The sequence below is a fragment of the Melozone crissalis genome, unplaced genomic scaffold (assembly GCF_028551555.1).
Source record: "Melozone crissalis strain CALT ecotype California unplaced genomic scaffold, PUWL_Pcris_2 ptg000034l_1, whole genome shotgun sequence".
Classification (NCBI taxonomy): Eukaryota; Metazoa; Chordata; class Aves; order Passeriformes; family Passerellidae; genus Melozone; species Melozone crissalis.
Window position 1 is genome coordinate 4,564,086 of NW_026535812.1, and position 18,784 is coordinate 4,582,869.

The 18,784-nt window shown below is 45.5% G+C and overlaps 1 protein-coding gene across 2 annotated transcripts; it reads left to right on the top strand.

Annotated features, from left to right (window-relative positions):
* Positions 1-422: 422 nt before the first annotated feature.
* PPP1R7 (protein phosphatase 1 regulatory subunit 7) lies at positions 423-17,047 on the top strand. 2 transcript variants are annotated; one of them, XM_054282899.1, is made up of 11 exons: positions 426-506; positions 1,123-1,200; positions 1,368-1,490; positions 5,438-5,493; positions 6,443-6,508; positions 7,040-7,170; positions 8,419-8,581; positions 11,580-11,696; positions 12,930-13,034; positions 13,882-13,968; positions 16,664-17,047. In XM_054282899.1, exons 2-11 carry the CDS (start codon positions 1,158-1,160, stop codon positions 16,838-16,840), a joined length of 1,068 nt encoding a protein of 355 aa, XP_054138874.1. In that variant the 5' UTR covers positions 426-506; positions 1,123-1,157; the 3' UTR covers positions 16,841-17,047. The 2 variants fall into 2 exon arrangements, with proteins under 2 accessions (XP_054138875.1, XP_054138874.1); XM_054282900.1 differs by lacking the exon at positions 1,123-1,200 and having other exon boundaries at positions 423-506.
* Positions 17,048-18,784: the final 1,737 nt, after the last annotated feature.

Genomic DNA, 18,784 nt, shown 5'->3' on the forward strand with positions numbered 1-18,784 from the left:
GCAAAACAGTTCGAGTGCCCGGCGGTTCGTTGGTCCCGCCGGACTCCCCTTCCCCGCCGCCGCCGCCGCCACACGCGGTGCCCGCACTCCGTGAGGCAGCTTAGCCGACCTGCTCCGAGGGGGAAGGCTGGGGTGAAAGCCCTTCCGCAGGGGAATAGCCGCTCCTCCCAGGGGTTTGTAGGCGGGAGGACGAGGCCGAAGGCAGCGCGTTACGCGTCCCGCTCCAGGCGCCGGTAAAGGGGGAGCAGATCCCGACGGAGGGAGAGCAGACTCTCACCCCTCCTGCAGGGAACTACAACTCCCAGGAGGCCGCGGGGCGCAGCCGGGGGAGGGCACTCTGCCCCGCCTCCTGGGCGCGGCAGCTGCGCGCGATTGGCTGTGGCGCGGCAGCGGCGGCGGGCTCTGATTGGCCGCGGCGGCGGCGGAGGCGGTTTCCGGAAGGGGCGGTGGGAGGAGGAGCGATATGGCGGCGGAGAGCGGAGCGGGGCCGCAGGAGATGATGGAGGGTGAGAGCCCGCCGGGGCTGCTGCCCGGGCTGCGGGGGTTGGGGAGGCGCGGCCGGCTGCTGCAGCGCTGCCTCCGGGCTGTGCTGCTGCCAGCTGCGTGCCGGGGGGGTTTGCGGGCCCTCCGGGGTCGTGCAGCCCCCGGGTGTCCAGCGGCCGGGCCCTGCCGGGGCCGGGGTGTCACCGCAGGGCGGGAGCCCCGCCGGCTCCGTGCCCGCAGGGAGAACCAGTGGGGTTGTGGAGATGCCTGTGATGTAAAAAGTAAAGAAAACGAGAAGGAAAGCTTGTGGATGGCGCTGGTTTTCCTTAGTGCCCCGTTGAGATGAGGAAAGGCTGAGGGGACCGGCGCGGAGCTCGGTCCAGGCTCAGGGTGGCACCGGAGCTGTGGCTCGGTGAGCGTGAAGGGATCTGACAGGTTGTTCTGGGGAGGTTGCTCTTATCTGCGAGGATTTTTTTATCCATGCCTTCACTTCTTCGTGTCATTGGTACTATTGTACATGATACTGATTTTTTTTTTTTTTTTAAGTCTAAAACTCTTAAAGTGTAATCGTTCTAATTCCATCTCCGTAATCTTTGGAATTGCACTTCATTGATCTAAGAAATTTCCTTTTTCCTCCAGTCTTCTTCCCAGATTGTTGGTTTTAGGAAGATGTGATGGGAGGAAAAAGTGCATCCAAAATCAAAGTAGAAACAAGGGGTAAGAGGCCTTTTATTTAAGACTAAACCTTTCATTTAGTTAACTTAGGATTTCTACTAACTGCCTAGTCGTTTATGTGAATCCTGGTTATTTTCTCTGCCTGCTGCTCCTGCCCTGTGCCCCGCAGCCGGGAAAAGCCTGACCGGGAATTTCTGTGTCTTGTGCAGTGGATAAGAGGATCGAGTCCGAGGAGTCGGGGGACGAGGAGGGGAGGAAGCAGGCGGTTCGCTTGGTGACAGAGCTGAGCCAGCAGAGCCTGCGGGATGAGCAGAACGGCGAGAACTCGGCAGGTACCGTGTCAGCCTCAGCGCTGCCTCCTGGAGCCCCGGCCGGCCGCGTGTGCACAGCCTGCAGCACCCCCTGGGCTCCTCCTGGCCGGGTGGCCATGGGAACCTGCCCCAGAGCCAGCCTCCTGAAAGCTCAATAAATCTGTTGCTAGAATAAAGTTGCCTGCTTTTTATGGAACTGCTAGTATTAGAGCTTTGATTTTTTTTTTGTTTTTCCTTGCTTATTTACCCATCCGTGTTTCCCTTTGATATCAAAATGCAAAGCGTCTTTATTCTTTTCTTTTATGGAAGTTTAGAAACCTTATGTGGAAAGATTTTCATTAGAGGTTATGATGAAGAGCTTTTCATAATTCTGCCTTATTTTATGTTTTTCTTTTTGCCTAAAGAATTGCCAGATTCCTTTGGAAGGCAACAAAGATCATTTCTAGATGGATTGAAGGAGCCTGTCCTTTTTGTTGTTTAAATTTAAAAGTTCTAAGACATCTCAAAATGATATCTTTGAATCCTCTTGGGTGTAAACTTTTCCTGGTGATCCCACTGTTTGCACTAGAGCATGGGACAGAAATACTGACAGACTCTAAAGCCTGTGGATGCTTGATGGGAGGGTTTTCAGTGGCTTGCACGGAATTTGTCAGAGCAGATCCATCTCTGCACACCCTGTGTGGTGATCTGAGCTGAGCTTTTGGTGAAGTGTAACATCATCCTTTTGACAGAGATGTCATTACTATTATTATTGGGATACTGGAAATAATGAAAGAAATTTTAGTTCTTACAGTGAGATCCCTGCTCGTCTTAACCTTGCACGTTGGGATTTGCCAAAGTATCTTTCAAACTGATAAATTGTTACTAGAATTTTAAATCTCATTATTAAATACACTCTATTTTAGATCTAATTTGTTGCTGATAATTTAAACCCCCTAAATCTTACTAAAGAAATGCTCTTCTATTTTCATGGCTCTGCAAACTGTGCAGATCAGACAGAGCTTTCCTTTGCATGCCTGGAATCCTGAGTGTTTGCTCAGCTGCTGTCATTTAGCTGTGTGTGTTGGAGGTTGTATTTTGCACTTTGTTCCCCTGGGAATTGTATGAAAGGAATCACAGAAGTGATGTGCTCTCACTCTAGTGAAAGCAAGAAAAGCACATTCAGATTTGTTTGCTGAGTTACATTTGTGTGCTGTTTAATATAATGACTGTATTGTTACATTTTCCAAACTACAAGAAGCATTCAGAAAACTAGGGCAGGAACCAAGCAGAGGAATAATTTTTGAACATTCAAGATACTTTCCACAGCCAGCTTTGAATTTCTCAGCTGAAAGGAAAATGATGAGTTTTCCACATTTTTTTCACAGAAGATCTTAAGCAGCTTGAACAGCTGAAAATTCAAATTCATCATTTAGCTAATTCTCTGAGGAACAGAGCCTCTGGTTAGAAATCATATAACTGAACTATTTATAATATTCTTCATGCATATGCACTTTAAGAGTGTAGTTAGGCTTTTTGTTGGTTGAAATGCTTGTGGTACTGTGAGCTTACATAACTCAGTAATGACTGTTCCCACTGTGGAATTTGGGTTTTCTCAATGGTGGATTTTTTTTTTTTCCACCTCTGCAAAGGCATGTGGCTTGCAGGCATGGGTTACACAGAAATTCACTTAGGAAACTTCACTGCCAGAGTGATGGGAATTTTTTCCATTGAGAAATGTGGAGTAAAGCAATTTGCAAGGGAAATTGCAGTCCTGGCTGTGAAGTGCTTGTAGGAGGGTCAGTTTAGAGGTTTTTTATATCCAGTCACTTCATAAATAAAATGACTGTAAATTTGCTAGAACTATTTTTCTCTTCTTTCTTTTTCCTTTTTTTTTTTTTTTGTTTTTCTGCTCTTGAGAGAAAATGTATTTTAACACTTTCCTACCAGTACTGATTTGCAGCTGACATCAGACACACATCTCCCTCAGGCTGCTGAATGTTTTATACACAGTGCAGAGACTTCATGGCAATTGACTTCAGTACACAACAGCACTGCCTGTGTGTTCAGTTTTAAATTTATTTTATTTTAGTGTGGGTCCTGTGTGATTTGGATTTGCAGCTTTGGATTTGAGTGCTGTTTTCCACACTGGCTATCATGAGAGGTCTCTCAAAGCCATGTGTCAAAATTGAGAGGAGCCTCAGAACAGAGTATTTAACACATTACCTAAATCTAGGGTTTATAAATTAAAATATTCAAGCTTCCTAGCCAAACAAAGTCAATTTTTTTTTTCTTGAATGGGGTTTTTCCTGAAGATTTTTTTCTTTACCATATGTGTGGTTGGCTTTACTGTTGGACAGCTTTAAAGTCTCAAAGGACTTGAAACTCAAAGTTCCTTCACCATGAACACTAAGTTACTGCCAGTATCACTCAATACAAGGGCATAATTTGGATTTTTCATGTGATATCTCAAATAACTATTGTTCCAAAGCTGGGCACTGTTCCTGTGGGCTGTAAATTCAGCAAGGCTTGGAGCACTTTTCTCTGAGAGTCTTTGCACCCAGGAAACAGATCAAAGAGGTCCAGCCTTGATAGCAGCAGGGTGGGGTATCCCCCTCCCTTGCTGAAGGGCAGAGCTCCTGATATGGAACTAAAATAAGAAAAAGCAGGCATTGCTCACTGCTCATTGCTGACAGGCACTTGTGTATCTGTCAATTTTTGGTGGCATTTCTATCTTGCTGTTCCACATCCCCAAGACTACCAGCTCATTTTTCATTCCCAAAATATAATTTGTTTCCTGCTATTTTGTGCTATTAAAAAAAAAAAAAAAAAAAAAAAGAGGATTGCTTTTTCAGTCTTAACTTCTGTGAATCAGCTCAGTGAGTCTCTTTCCTGTTTCAATTACCAGGCAAGAGCAACAGCTTAAATACAGGAAGGTCAGTGATGATCTGTGCACCAGCAAACCCTTGGAGCTGGATGGTGGCATTAAAAATGGTGATGCTCATACTGTTTGTGCCTGCACTGCTGCTTACAAAGCCAAGCTTTAGCAGGAAGAGCACTCATTAATAGGAACGCTTGACATTTACAGGGATTTAACCATTCTGAGCTGTGAAAATAGTCACTGCTGCTGGGTTAAGGGAATGAGCTTGCATACATGCAGGAGTTAGTGCAAAACCTTGGGGATGTCACTGTAATTAAAGTTGCTTGAGTTTTTGCTAGCACTCAGAGAAGCTTTGCACATGAATTAGAAAAATCTTGCAAATCATGTTGTATGTCAGTTTTGCACAGCTGAATCAGACTTTGTTTTTCTTCAGCAATTGATGCAACCAGCGAGCCACCTCCAGCAAATGGGAATGGGCATGAATTATTCAGCATGAATTCTCCAGTAAATTTCCCTTCCTCGTGTGCTGTGGTAGAAGCAAAGCAAATGCTGGGGTGTTTTCCAGAGCTGTAAAAGCATTTCCCAAGGAAATTCATGCAGTGGCATAAACAGTGTTGTCTGGCATAGTAGGGAGTTCAGCCAAACAAAGGAAGAGAGATCCAGGCAAAAGTGTTCACCACAGTGACACAAAGGGGCAGTGCTAATAAAAAATCCCAAACCCTGAAGAGTGGGATTGTTGAGATGTTTGGTCATTCCTGCCCATCTCCCTAGGCAGTTAGGATTCCTTCTTGGCAAGGTTTTATTGTGTTGTCAGAGGAGCACAGACACATGGGATGGGGTAGGTGTGAAGGAAAGGCATCCTGCCCATCCTTGAGCCTGCAGTTTCCAGCAGGTTGGGCTGATCTCTGTGTGTTTTACATCTGAGCATGAAATCCTGCTGTAAAGAAAGGTTTTCCTGTAACTCTCTTGGCTTTAATGAAGCAGAATGTGTGAATTGTGCCTCTCATGTGTTTGTCCTCCTGAGGAGCATTTGCTCTCCGCATGGGGCTGTTGTCCTGCCTTTGGCTGTGTGCTTCAGGAGCTGGTAATGTGTTTGCCTCTCGTGCAGGGGAAGCAGAGACCCCAGTGGACATGGAGACCGTTAGCCTGGACCCAGAGGCTGAGGTAAAGGCAGATTTTTGTCCTTTATTCGGCAGGAAGCAAAGGTAGGCAAAGGCAAGTATTGAAACCTGATTCAAAGATCTAATTCTTCTGCAGGTGCTGGCTGCTGGGATCCTCCCCAGAGCTGATTCACAGCCTTTAGAGTAGAAGTAGAGGTGTTCTATTTTTCATCACTAGCTGAAACGTTTTGTTAGTACTTTAGAATTTTAAATGAGGTGTAGATGCACTGAAAGTGTGTGTGTGCTGCAAGAGGCACTGCTGGGCTGTGAGCTTCAGGGAGTGTGTTCAGTGAGCTGATAGCTGCTGTGAGCACTGTGCTTTGGAACAGGCACTTACCCAGCCCAGTGCCTTGGCATCAGCAACCTCCCGAGCCCATTAGCAGCAGAGGGTTTCAGCTGCTTTGGAGGGTGGGGAAGTGCTCTCTGTCTCTTTGACTTTCAAATCTGGTGCATCTGGGGCTGAGCAGCACAGATGGGAAGTGCCTCAGCTGATTGCCAGTGCAGAATTAACATTCACAAAACCACTGGTTATTCAAACTGGCACTGACTCCTGCTCATCTGAGGCCTGGAACTGGAAATGCCAGCTTGTGTTCTGGTTAAGCCCTAGCAAAGTAGGTAAGAGAACTTTATGCAAAGCTTTATTTATGCAAGAATTTTTCCATCTCGATAAATTTCTGAGGATTTCTGATTTTGGTGATGCTCAGACTCAGGAAAGGGCTGTTGCATTATATGCAGTTAACATTTTGCATTTGCAGTTGACAAGTTCAGGCCATGTGTCTCAGTTGTAGTGGTAAAATGTTCCAAACTAATTTTAGAAATGCTCTTGGAAGGGAAGTTTTAATGAGTTACACATTTTGTAAGCCTATGATTTCCTTAGAACAAAGTACCAGATTGATCTTTAAAGACCAGATTTGTTTTGGAACTACTGCTAAATCCCTCAGTTTCTCTTCCAGGATGTTGACTTGAATCATTTCCGGATTGGGAAGATTGAAGGATTTGAGGTGCTCAAGAAAGTGAAGGTAACAGTCCTGGGGAGCAGAGAATGCCTCTTGGAACTGGGGATTTTCTCACCTATAAGAGGACAGATAGACAATCTCTTTTTGGCTGAGATTTAGTGGGTTTGCTTCATTTTTAGCTGAAGAAGAAAGTGTGTTTTGGAAGTTGGTGAGAGGCAGTGCATCAGGGCACATCCTGATGCACAGCAGACTGAACATAGAATAATATGGATGGTGAAGCCCTCAAAGCAGGCCCAGTCAGAACATGTTGCTCTAGGCCTTCTCCAGTTAGGCTTTTGAGTGTTTCCAAGGATGGAGATTTTGTATCCTCTCTGGGCTGCTGTTACTGTATCTGACCATTGTGGCTGAAAGATTTCCTTCTGTAGAATTGGAGTACCAAGAAAAGACTGTATTAAAAAATCAAACAAAACCCAACAAATTCCCAGTAAAACTTAATGGGGAAACCCTCACCCACACCTTTTAGTCTGTGAGGCATTACATGCAATCCTTCATAGCCATTTTTTTGTTTCTTTTTCAACTTTTCCCCACAATCAGACTCTGTGTCTGCGGCAGAACTTGATTAAGCGCATTGAGAACCTGGAGCAGCTGCAGACCTTGAGGGAGTTGGATCTCTATGACAATCAAATCAAGAAGATTGAGAACTTGGAGGCTCTGGTGGACCTTGAGTGAGTGCAGGGCAATCACCAGGGTTAGGTTGGGGGTGGTTTGCTATTCACTGTGTTACTCATGCTGTGCTTAGCCCAGTGTTTTAGCCTCTCTCAGGATTTATTTTGGTGCTCTGTGGAGGATAATGTCTGTTCTCTATTGATACTTAACCTGTGGAGTACACAAATTTCATTATCCTGAACCTGTCCAAGGACAGGCAGCTGGAAATGAACCCTGTGCTGTGTGAGGCAGTGAGGATGGTGGTTGTAGCTTCCACAAGGTGTAGGAGCTCTCAGGCCCTTTGCTCTTGCAGTGAGAGCTCTGTGTAACAGGTGTTTATTCCTGCAAAAATGACAAGAGATTTCAGGTAAAGTTTTTGGGGTTTTTTATAAGAGTGTTAGGGAAGGAGTAAGTACCCTTCCAAGTTCCTGAGTTTCTGGCACTTGCCTGGATCACTCTGGAGGTACATGACAAAACTGTTCTCCCTGGGGCAGGACTGGCCCAATTCTCACCATCACAACCTTTTCCTGCCCAGGGGAGCCCTTGACATGGTCCTGTCAGAGGCAGATCTTGCAGGCAGGCACCTTTCCCAAGGAAAATGCAGACTGGCATTTTCCACCATGGCAGCTCCATGGCTGGGCAAAATAATGGCTGACTTCTGCATGTGGCAGGTGATTTTTTTTTTCCTAACACACTGCAGAAGTATTTTGAAAGTTTTGTTTGTTGTATTTTTTGATAAAAAGAAATTACATTCATGACTTTAGCTTCAAGGCTTGATCTCTGCAGTCAGGGAGATTCCCCACTGTCACCATGATATTTTCTGAAAAATCCTCTTTGCCCAGGATTTTCTCCTGGGAAGCTGAGAAGCCTCAGAGAGAAATGAAAACTATAATTATCTGATTGCTTCTCCTGTGTTTGCTGCTTTGGAATGTGGTCTGGAGATTATTTATCCAAACATGTGAATTGTTTTTACTTAATGACCAATTGCCATCAGCTGTGTTGGACTCTGAGGAGTCAGTCACGAGTTTTTCATGATGATTCTTGTTAAGCCTTCTGTCTGTATCCTTTTCTTTCTTTAGTACAGTTTTAGTATAGCATTTTTAATATAATATCATATTATATAATAATAAATCAGCCTTCTGAGAACACAGAGTCAGATTCCTCATTTCTCACCTCACAAACACCACACCCCACCAATTTACAAGTGTTTCTTGCAGAATCATCCCTGCCTGATGGGCTGATGAGACCTTTGGTTTGTTTTGCCCCAGGGTCCTGGACATCTCCTTTAATGTTCTGCGACACATTGAAGGACTGGATCGGCTCACCCAGCTTAAAAAGCTCTTCCTTGTCAACAACAAAATCACTAAAATTGAGAATTTGAGCAGCCTGCAGATGCTGCAGATGTTGGAGTTGGGGTCCAATCGAATTCGGGTAGGTTTGCTCAGAGGTGTTGGCTGCAGAGTGCTCAGCTCTGTGCTGGGATATTGGCATTTCCTGAAAGTGCACTGCACTGACTTTGATTTGCAGTTTTGTTGGTTTTTATTGTTCCAGTCACTCCCTGTGCTGATTGCTGTGCATGCTGGAGCCTTTCATTATGCATTAGTGCCTGGCTGCTAAATCACCATTTGTGAATTGTGTCTTTAATGAACTCCTGTATCCCCTATGTGTTTCCTTTTGCAGGGGATGGTTCTCCCTGCTAGAGAGCCAAGCCTATCAAAACCAGCAGTTCTTTTCTCTTACCTTTCCACAGGCTGGTGCTGAGTCCATGAAACCTATCGAGAGCAAAATGAGTTTGATTTGCAGGTGCAATTGACAGCCTGCTATGGCAGTCAGTCTTGTTTAGGAAAAAGATTTTCTTGATGCTTTGCTCTGGAATGCCTTTAAAACCTAAAACTTGGTACTGCACTGCTGATTGCTTTAGGGTTTTATTGTGCACATTGTGACTTTTTCAATTTAAAATCTATGCCATTTACAGGGAAGCAGTTTCGAGCAGTGTCTCCTGTCCCTAAGGTGTGATTCACCGTATTTACTCAGTTCATAAGAGAACTGGTCAGACAGATGACACAAAAGACTTGCAACATGCAAAATAAGCTCTTTTTTAAAAGCTTCTTTTAATTACATGCTCTTTAGAAAATTCTCATGAAGATGAGTGCATTTCAATCAATGTGGTGTAAGTTGGTGCTGCCCATTTATAGTCTCTGAGAAATTACTTGTTATGGTAAAAGATAAGGAAAAGAAAAATTGTCCTCTTTGAAAAAACAGAAAAGAAAAATAGAAAAATTGTCCTCTTTGTTTCAGGACTTGTGGAAGAGCTTTGTAGAAAAGAAGGAAACTTCAGCTATTAAAAGCAGACTTCTAAGGCAGAAATGTGTGCTGCCTTTTTGAAGAGGAAAAATTTTGGTTTCCTCCTGAAGCCAAACTGAACTGAATTGTTTTCCAGGAATTCCTGCTTTGAAAATGAAATTATTTAGGGGGATAAATCTAGAGTGTGAAAACATCAGCCAGGTCAGATGAGGGATTAGGAGCCTTAGGGTTTGCATAGGATGAGGGACAGGAGTTATGGAGAGAAGCACTTGGCTTTTTTCAGAAGCAGAGCAGGCTCAGCACACTGATCCTTACATGACAGAAGCTGGGTTAAAAATTCTGTATCTAAGCATCATTTTCATCTGGAAAAAAAAGAAATCCAGTTAGATTTCTGAATTGATACTTAGGCAGTACATTGTCAATTGTGCTGTCAAGCCAAGGAATATCTTTTTAACAATGAGATTATATTTATTTTATGTGTTTTCTCAGTGTTGAGCTTGAGCATATTAACAGAACAAACAAAAAAAAACGCACCCTGAAATGTCACTGTATGGATAACACAAGCTCCTTAAATTACTTTATTTTTAGTGGTTTTTTTTCTGTTTGTCTGTTAATTCTGTTTTGACTTCTTCAAACAGCAGTGTTCTGTGCTTCTAATTGCATTATTGGAGAGAGTAACCTGTGATTTGGCTTGGCACAGAGAAATCTGGTGCTGCCTGGGGGTGCCCAGAGCTCCTGGGCTGCTTTTCCCTTGGTGTAGGATGTGTGTTCTACAGCTGGACATACCCTTAACTCTTCTGGGTACAAGGCTGTGGACTCTTCAGGCAGAGTTCTTGGCTCTGAGGTGCCTGATTGACTTTTTCTCTGTGTATTAAAGCTGTTCTTGCCTACTCAAACCTCCCAGAGTGCCCTTAGCTTGGAATCCCTTATGACTTAGCACTTCTTGCTCTTGGGGAGCAGAACTTTATGCTTAAGCTGAATATTTAATGCTTTTTTTCTTTAAAGTTGGACTGAGGCAGCTGTAATGTAAGCGCTTCTTTACTTGTTCTTAGGTTTTTGTCCCCTCATGTCCATATATTCCATTCCACTCCCTGTACTGAGTCATCAGTATTTCCTCCTCAGGGCTGGAGAAGCTGCCAATGAGCAACAAATCTATAATTTTTCTTGCAAGGTCACAACAGGGCTAAGTCCATAATCTTGAAGGGGGATAAATGCAAATTGGAGCTGATTAACACTGTGTATTCAGTCTTCTGGCAGCTGTGGGATAGAAATGCTTTCCTGAGTGTCCATCTTCTCCTTCCTTGTGCTGTTACATGCACAGGTGAGCACCCAGAGTGAGCCAGGTGCTGCTGGGACTCAGTGGCCTGGCTCCCCTGCACTACTGATTTGAAAATTTTGGCAGGCAGGGAGCACGTGGAAAAGCTGAGATGTCACAGCCTGCCTGAGCATAGCTCTGGGTGTGTCTGTGTCCATATTATTGTTTTTACTGTGAGATGAAGTCCTTGTTGCCTTTAACAGCATCTTGATTTTTTAATTCAGAGGCTTTTCCCTGTGAAATAAAAGTGTCTCCTTCTGTTTGCAGGAGCCTTTTGTAATCTTACCCTTTTTCCTTTTTTTCCTGTTTTCACTCTTCTGTTTATGCTTTCTCCCTTCCTGTGTAACATCCTTGATGCTTCACAGAAATCCTGATTTTCTCTTCCTGAAGGCTGAGCTGGAGCTGAACTGGAGCAGTGTCTGTGTTCTCCCAGTAATGTGTGTATTTAAAAGGTGTCCATCGCTCAGGCTGCTGTGGGTGTGTTCTGCCAGAAGCCAGGCTGTGTAGCCAGCACTGAAATCCAGTAACACACACACAGCCCTGTGAGACAGCTAACTTTGCTCGTGGCAGAGAAGCTGAACAACTCACCTGTGTTATACAGTTCACTGATGTGCAGCACTAAATTTACTAATTGTGTTCTTTCTTCCCAGATTCTCTTTCCATTCACTAGTAACAGCTTTTTCTTTAAATTCAAAAGGAGTATCTTCTTCCCAGGCTACACCACATGTTTATAATGTGGCTACAAAGTGACAGCCACATCTCCCAGGTGGGTTTTGCAGTAACACTGTCTCTCCTCTGGTTGTTTCGCAGGTAATTGAAAACATTGACACCTTGGCTAATCTTGACAGTCTGTTCCTTGGGAAGAATAAAATCACCAAGCTCCAGAACCTGGATGCCCTGACAAACCTGACTGTGCTCAGTATACAGGTACTGTGTTCTGAAAGCCTTGAACCACCCTGTGAGATGGGATCAGCTCTTCTGATGGTTTGGGCTGTAAGGAACCTTGAAGACCATCTTTCTCCACCCCCTGAAATGGGCAGGGCACCTTCCACCATCCCAGGCTGTGTCCCAGGGATCCAGGGGCAGCCACAGCTTCTCTGTGCCAGGGCCTCACCTCCCTCACAGAGAAGAATTTCTTTCTAGCATCTAATTTAAACCTTCCTTCCCCCTTGTCCTGTCACTTCATATCCTTGTGAAAAATCCCTCTCCAGCCTCTTGTCAGCACCCCCTTAGCAGGTCTGCAGGGTTAGAGTCAAACTCCTGCGCTGGAAAGAAGTGAGATATTCTTTTTGTTGCCTTTTTTCATCCTTTTATGCTACTTGAGATTGACAGACACTGATAAAATTATAAAGCAGCTGTCTGATTTTTATGGAAGAAAGAACAGGAAATGAGGATTGTTCCCTTCTTCCTTCCTGAAACACTGTTTCCTGATGTGTTACAATAGCACTGAAAGTGTGATGCCTTGCAGTGACAGTGGCTCAGTGTCACTGCCTTCTTACTGAGGAGGCCAGAAATGTGAACAAGCCTGTGCTGAATGCAATCTGTCCTCAGTGAGCTTTCAAACAGCTTCTTCCTTTTTAAAATGTGGAATAAAATACACTCAGCTAATTTATTTCACTGAATCTCCTTCTTATCCATGTGACAATGCTTGTGCATTGTGGTATCTCTTCTTAAAGCTGCTGGCAAGACACACTGACCACCTGCTGTGGGTTCTATTATTCTCTAGGACATACAGAATTAGCTTTATGTCCTACAAGAGTGCAGACAAGACAAGAATGCAGTGTGGTTAAGGTGGTGTAACTTCCTCTCTGGCCTTCCCTTTTGTAAAGACCTACAAAATGAACACTAAGACCTACAAAATGAACACTAAGACCTACAAAATTCATGCACAGGCCTGCTGTTTGTTAAGACACCAAGCCAAAAACTTTCAGGCTGCAACTTCTGATGGGAAGGTCAGAGTTTGATTCTTGCTGGAGACTCCCATGGGACTTTCTCCTGCATAAGGGGTGCAGAGATCAACAGCTGAGCTCCCAAGGTCTGTGTGGGCCCAAGCAGACTCTTTCCCCTTCCCAGCCATACTTTAGGGGAATGGTTTTCCCCCAGTGAGTGCCATGGGTTTGGGTTGGTTTGGAGGGTACTAAAGAGCTGCTGCACTTGCAGAATAACCGTCTGACCAAGATTGAGGGGCTGCAGAGCCTGGTGAACCTGCGGGAGCTGTACCTGAGCCACAACGGCATCGAGGTCATCGAGGGACTGGAGAACAATGTGAGCCTCTGCCTGACCCTGCAGCACAATTGTTGCCCTGAGCTGCTTGTGTTAGTGGCTTTTCTGGAAGTTTCTGTGCCTCAGTTTCCCCAGTTAGGTGTGGATTCCTGAGTCTCTTGAGAGACTACAGATATCCAAGTGTTTGTTGTATGTTAAATTCTCGTGTGGGTAAAGATCCTCCAGATATTCTGGAGTAGAATTATTTTCCTGACATGGGGAAGGGGAGATGTGGTTGAAGCAGTAGCCTGGCTGATCCTCAGCCATGGGAACTCCTGGACACAGCTGCTGCAGCCTTTCAGACACAGCTTGTAGATAACCATGAGTGCTTTTCAACAGGACAGAACTGGAGCTGGGTGTGAGAGAGGCCAGCCATGGCATGCAGCTTGCTTTCCTGTCAGTGTGCATGTCTGTCTTTTTGGATGGGATGGATTTTGTGAAAGCCTGTATCATTTTCACTCTCACCCAGCAAAAGCTTTTCTAAAATTGTTGAGTTTCCTGCTGTTAAGAGTTTATTCAGCTCTGCTGCTCAAGGGGACACTTTGGATCTGATTTTTAATCCTCCCCTTAATGTACTTTGAGGAAAGCTCACATTTCAGGAGCCTTTGGCTGGCAGTTGCCATCCAGCCAGTAACTGCCTTCATTTTTGTCACATTTGGGGGGGTCAGTAGCCCAGCTTAATGGAAAATAATCTTCCTTGTTCCATATGGGCAGCAAGAGCTGAGCTGAATGTGAGCAGCTGGCAATAATGTGTCTGCTCCTGACAGCTTACAACTCTGGGCCTGGAAAAAGTGGCACAGAGAAGATGAAAGGAAATCAGATCTAATATTTTTGTGTTTGCTTTGTCTAGAACAAACTCACAATGCTGGACATTGCAGCCAACAGAATTAAGAAGATTGAGAATATCAGTCACCTAACAGAGCTACAGGAGTTCTGGGTAAGCACAGGCCAGAGCTGTTCCCCTAAATGTCTGTGCCACAGTGAGGGAAGCCCTTCAGATGGGCAGCACATGGACATGTGTGCCTTGGAGGGAGCTCTTCTGGTTCTGGTGATCAGCTTTAAGGTGTTGACAGTCTGCATGGATAGTGTGGTGGTTTTCCCTAGGGAAAGGGAAGAGCTTGAAAATTTCTTGCTGAGTGGTGAGGAGCGTGTCTGTGCCTAGGAAATGGGCCCTTCCTTCATGCCCAGGTTGGTTATGAAACAGCCCCACAAGTCCTATTTCTGCAGCTCTTCTTTCTGTAATGACAGAGTACCAGGGGAAGCACAGAGCTTGTTCAGAGCAGGGTTGGTGTATTTATGGTGTTATAATTATGAAGAAAACTAAACCAACTTCTGATTCCTTTCCTATGTGTTCTAAATGCACAGTGAGCCCCATGGAAGGGAAGAATGATGTATTTGATTTTATGTTGTTAGAAGGTTAATTTATTATTTTATTATATTACATTATATTAAAGAATACTGTATATACTGTACTAAAGAATACAGAATGCTAAATATAATGCTAATAATATAATATAAATATAAACATATAGTATAATAGGATATAATAGTATAGTATATTATAGTATATATATATAATTTATATATATATAAAAATATTAAATATAATACTAAAAGAATACAGAATGCTAAAAAGATAATAATGAAAACTCGTGACTCTCTCCAGAGTCCTGACACAGCTTGGCCCCAATTGGCCAAAGAGTGAAAACAACTCACAGCAGAATCCAATGAAACAATCACCTGTGGGTAAACAATCTCCAAACACATTCCAGACAAGCAAAACACAGGAGAAGCAAATGAGATAAGAATTGTTTTCCTTTTCTCTGAGGCTTCTCGCTGCCTTTCAGCTTCCCAGGAGAAAAAACGTGGGCAAAGGAATCATGTTCAGAGAATGTGAATGCCACATAACAGCTTAGGATGGCTTCTGTTTCTTTCTGGCACCCTGAATTGCTGAGCTCCTTGGCTTTCCTAGGTCAGGAAATTCAGAGGTGCCCTGTCCTGAAGCATCAGCCCTGTGCTGTGTTTGGGAGCTGTGCACAAATGTGCTGATGTGAGAAAATGGAGAAGCAGCAGCAGATGTTGATGAGCTGGCACCTGCTTTAGCTCTTGTAGAGTCTCTGCATTCAAGGCTGGGAATAAGAGCTCTGCTGTGTAATGTCTTTCATTTGGAGTGATTTAAACTCTTGGGCAGATGCTGAGAGAAAAGGAGTGGAAAGCAGCTTCAAATGAAGCCCAGCTGGAGTCTGCAGCCCGGGCTACTTAGATGGTGTTCCTCATCTTGCAGTGTGGCTGAGGAGCCAGCCAGCAGTGTTAGCTGGCCATGCCTGTCTGTAAGGAGCATTTCTGGTTTTGAGAAGCCCATTTAACTGCCCATTAATCTTTTGGGCAGTAGAGGTGAGGCAGTGCAGTGTGCCTGGTGTTCTGATCCTGTGCAATTTCCTCCTGTTTGCCTCTTTGCTGTTGCTGTGCTGATAGGAGGTGTCTGCACTGGTTGCACTTGTACTGAAATGACTTGTACTGAACTGGGCTAGATTCCTTTGCAGGAACACCAGTGTGTTCAGAGTCCTTTGTCAGAGCAGAGGACTGGCCAAGATCTGTTAGCTGAGCACAGAAAATGCCCTCCTGGCTTTGTTCCAGCCTTCCAACACTATGTTTAAAAAAACTGATTTGTTTGAAAGGAGCAGGGCAGAATTTTCAATGGAAAGTGTTGTATCTCCCAATTTATATTTTTTTCACTGACTGCACAGTTGAAGCCACATAAAAATGTCCTTTAACACCTTAAGTAAAGAGAATTCAAAATCCTGTCCACTGTGATTGTCTTCCAGCAGTTTCCCAGTAGCACATCCCCAGTGCAAGGACTGAGATGTCTGAAAGTTGAGTGACTTGGCTGAAGTAACATTGTGATGAGCTGTAGCATAATGAGACAATCCAGTGAGGTTTTTTATATTTTATGTGAAGGTGGCATTGCTGCAGTGACTCTATCCAAAAGCAAAGGGTGCTGTTGTCTCAGGGTTGGACAGCTTGGGGCCACCTTGCAGCTTTGCTTCCTTGTTGGGCAGCTGAAGCACTCAACCCTCTGTGTGCAATTGCTGAGCCAACAATGAGGCAGGAGAAGAACCCAAATCAGAGAGCTTGGCATTTCCTCTGGAGTGCAGAATCAGTTTTTGCAGGGAAATTTATGTAGGGAGGGAGAAAAATGTTGCTTTTTTTGTCCGTTTGGGACCTTTTTTAATGTGTCCTGAGAAGTCATAAAACTAAAGGTGGATGTCACAGTAGAAATAAATTGATATAAAGATTTCCAGTCCATAAATGCAGAGTGGAGTGGGAGAGGGTGTGGAGACTGGGCCTGGTGCTTTGCAGGGTCTCTCCTAGCACACTGCCTGGGCTGGATCTGCTGTCTGAAGGGTGGCACATCTGCCCAGCAGCCAGGACAACGTGGGGGAGCTGGGTTTAGTGCTGAGCCTGGCCTGTGAGACAGGAGAGCTCATCTAAGGGCTTCCAGGGCAAGAAGGATCTGGTGGGGAAGGTGTTTGTGAGCGGTGCCGCCCCAGTAGCAGTGACTCAGCACCACCACTGCTCTCCTTTTCTTGGGGCTCCCTGTGGATGTGAACGTGCCTCTGTGTGCTCTGCAGATGAATGACAACCTCGTGGAGAGCTGGAGCGACCTGGATGAGCTGAAAGGAGCCAAGAATTTGGAGACTGTGTACCTGGAGAGGAACCCCCTGCAGAAGGACCCCCAGTACCGGCGCAAAATCATGCTGGCCCTCCCGACCGTGCGGCAGATCGACGCCACCTTCGTGCGGTTCTGAGCCTCCTGCTGCCCTCCCTCCCTCCCCTGCCCTCCTCCAGAAAATGTCCCAGCAGGGTTTTTTATCCACTCACCATCCCCAGGTCTTCAGTACACCGACACACACAGGGCAAAAAGTCAACAGAAAGCACTGAAACCAGGTCTCGTGTACAATGCACTCATTGTTTTTGAAATGTTGTTATTATTATTATTAAATCTTAACACAAGAGCCTTCAGTGTGCCTGTGGTTTTTATTTCATGGGGGAGGTTGTTTGCCTGCTCCAAACACCTTTACCAGAAGGTGTTTGCAGCAGGCTGAAGCCATGGGAGGCACTTGCTGACCCCTGGTGACTCTGTGACACGTGTTCAGGTTAGGAATGTCCTCACAAACACCACCTCCAGATCAAGGCTCAACAGTGGCCTGCAAAAAGGTGAAAAAAGATCTGACCCAGGTTAGTAACCCAGTATACCTGGTGCTACAACCTGGGGCTGCAGGGGGAATAGCCATTCTGTGTCCATGTTTCTGAACACAGCTACAAGCTCATGAGAGGACTGGGGACAAACTGGTGTTAATATATTTATTGATGGTGAGCCAGGTGAGGGTTGGTAGCACTTTGTTGCAGACAGTGTTTGCCATCAGAAAACCTGAAACACATCCTGCTCCTACTGAAGATGGCACTGTGGTGTTACTGTCCTCTGCACCTGTATTTGATCTGGGCCCTTGAACTGCATCTCTGCAGCAGTTGAAAAACCCTGGGATGCACTTGCCATCTGCTGCTGTTTGTCCAGCAGCCATGTCATCATCCAGGGGAGCAATGAAAACCAAGAGAGGTGCTTGAAAATGTGCTCTTGGTGGTAGTTTCATTCTGATCTGACATGAATTTGTATCTTTGGAAGAGTGGATGAATCCCTTCTTCAGCTGGAGACCAGGAACATTAGGCAGGACAGTGTGGCCCTGTAAAGGACTTTAGTTCCCCTTTGTGGGCTGTGTTGCATTTGCTCACTGGCAGCTCTGCTGTGGTGACTGGGCTTGGCTGGGGATCCTGCACCCTCCAGGTCACTGAACTGGGAATGTGGTGAGATGAGTTGCTGTGAGTCCCTCAGAGTGCCACAAGCCCTCCCTGGTGACTGTGAAAGCAGCAGTGTCTCAGTTACTCTGCTCCATGGGTGCTGTACCCCACATTGCTCCTGGGCTGGCAGCACCCAGCTGGGATTGTCCCCAGAGTTGTACAAACCAACACAAACCGTGTTCTTGTAGGTGTGAGGTGAACACAGCACTTAAATCTTCCCTGGTGCCCCAAAATCCCAGTGCCTTGGCCAGGCCCCATCCCCTCCAGGGTATGGGGGGGAGTTGCTCCTTCTCGCTGCCTCTCCCTGAGCTCTCTTTGCTCAGGGCCACCCAGGTCCCCTCCTCCAGCTCAAACAAAGGCAGGGCCTCCTCCTGGCCGCTTGGAGGAAGGCGTTTCCAAATGGGGAATGTGTTTGCCCACCCATCCACCCTCCTCCTCCTCCACTCCCCTCCTGCACAGGAGCCTGATGCTCCCCAGAGGAGAAGCAGCCATCGACAGGAGCAGGAGCGTGGCACGTCCCACTGTGTCCCCACAGGAGGAGAAGCAGAATTAGGGTGGGAGGACCCCCCTGCCCTGTGCCTGTGCCTCAGACCCAGCTCTGAGGGAGGAACAAGCAGGGCAAGGGCTGGGCAGCAGCTGTGGGGGTAAAAGCTGCAGTCTGGGGCTCGTGTTGGGAGCTGCAGGATAGGGGCAGTGTGAAAAATGCGTATTTTATGATTGGCTTTTCACAAATATTAAAATTAATATTATGTGTGTTGTGTTAGAAAGTGATGCTGTATTAATTCTCTTAAGTAGTGTGTTAAATATAGTTTTAGGTTATAACAAAATGTTAAAATAGAAACTATGCTATGTAGGATACTTTTTTTCCTAAAGAAAGGATTCACAGCGAGATAGCA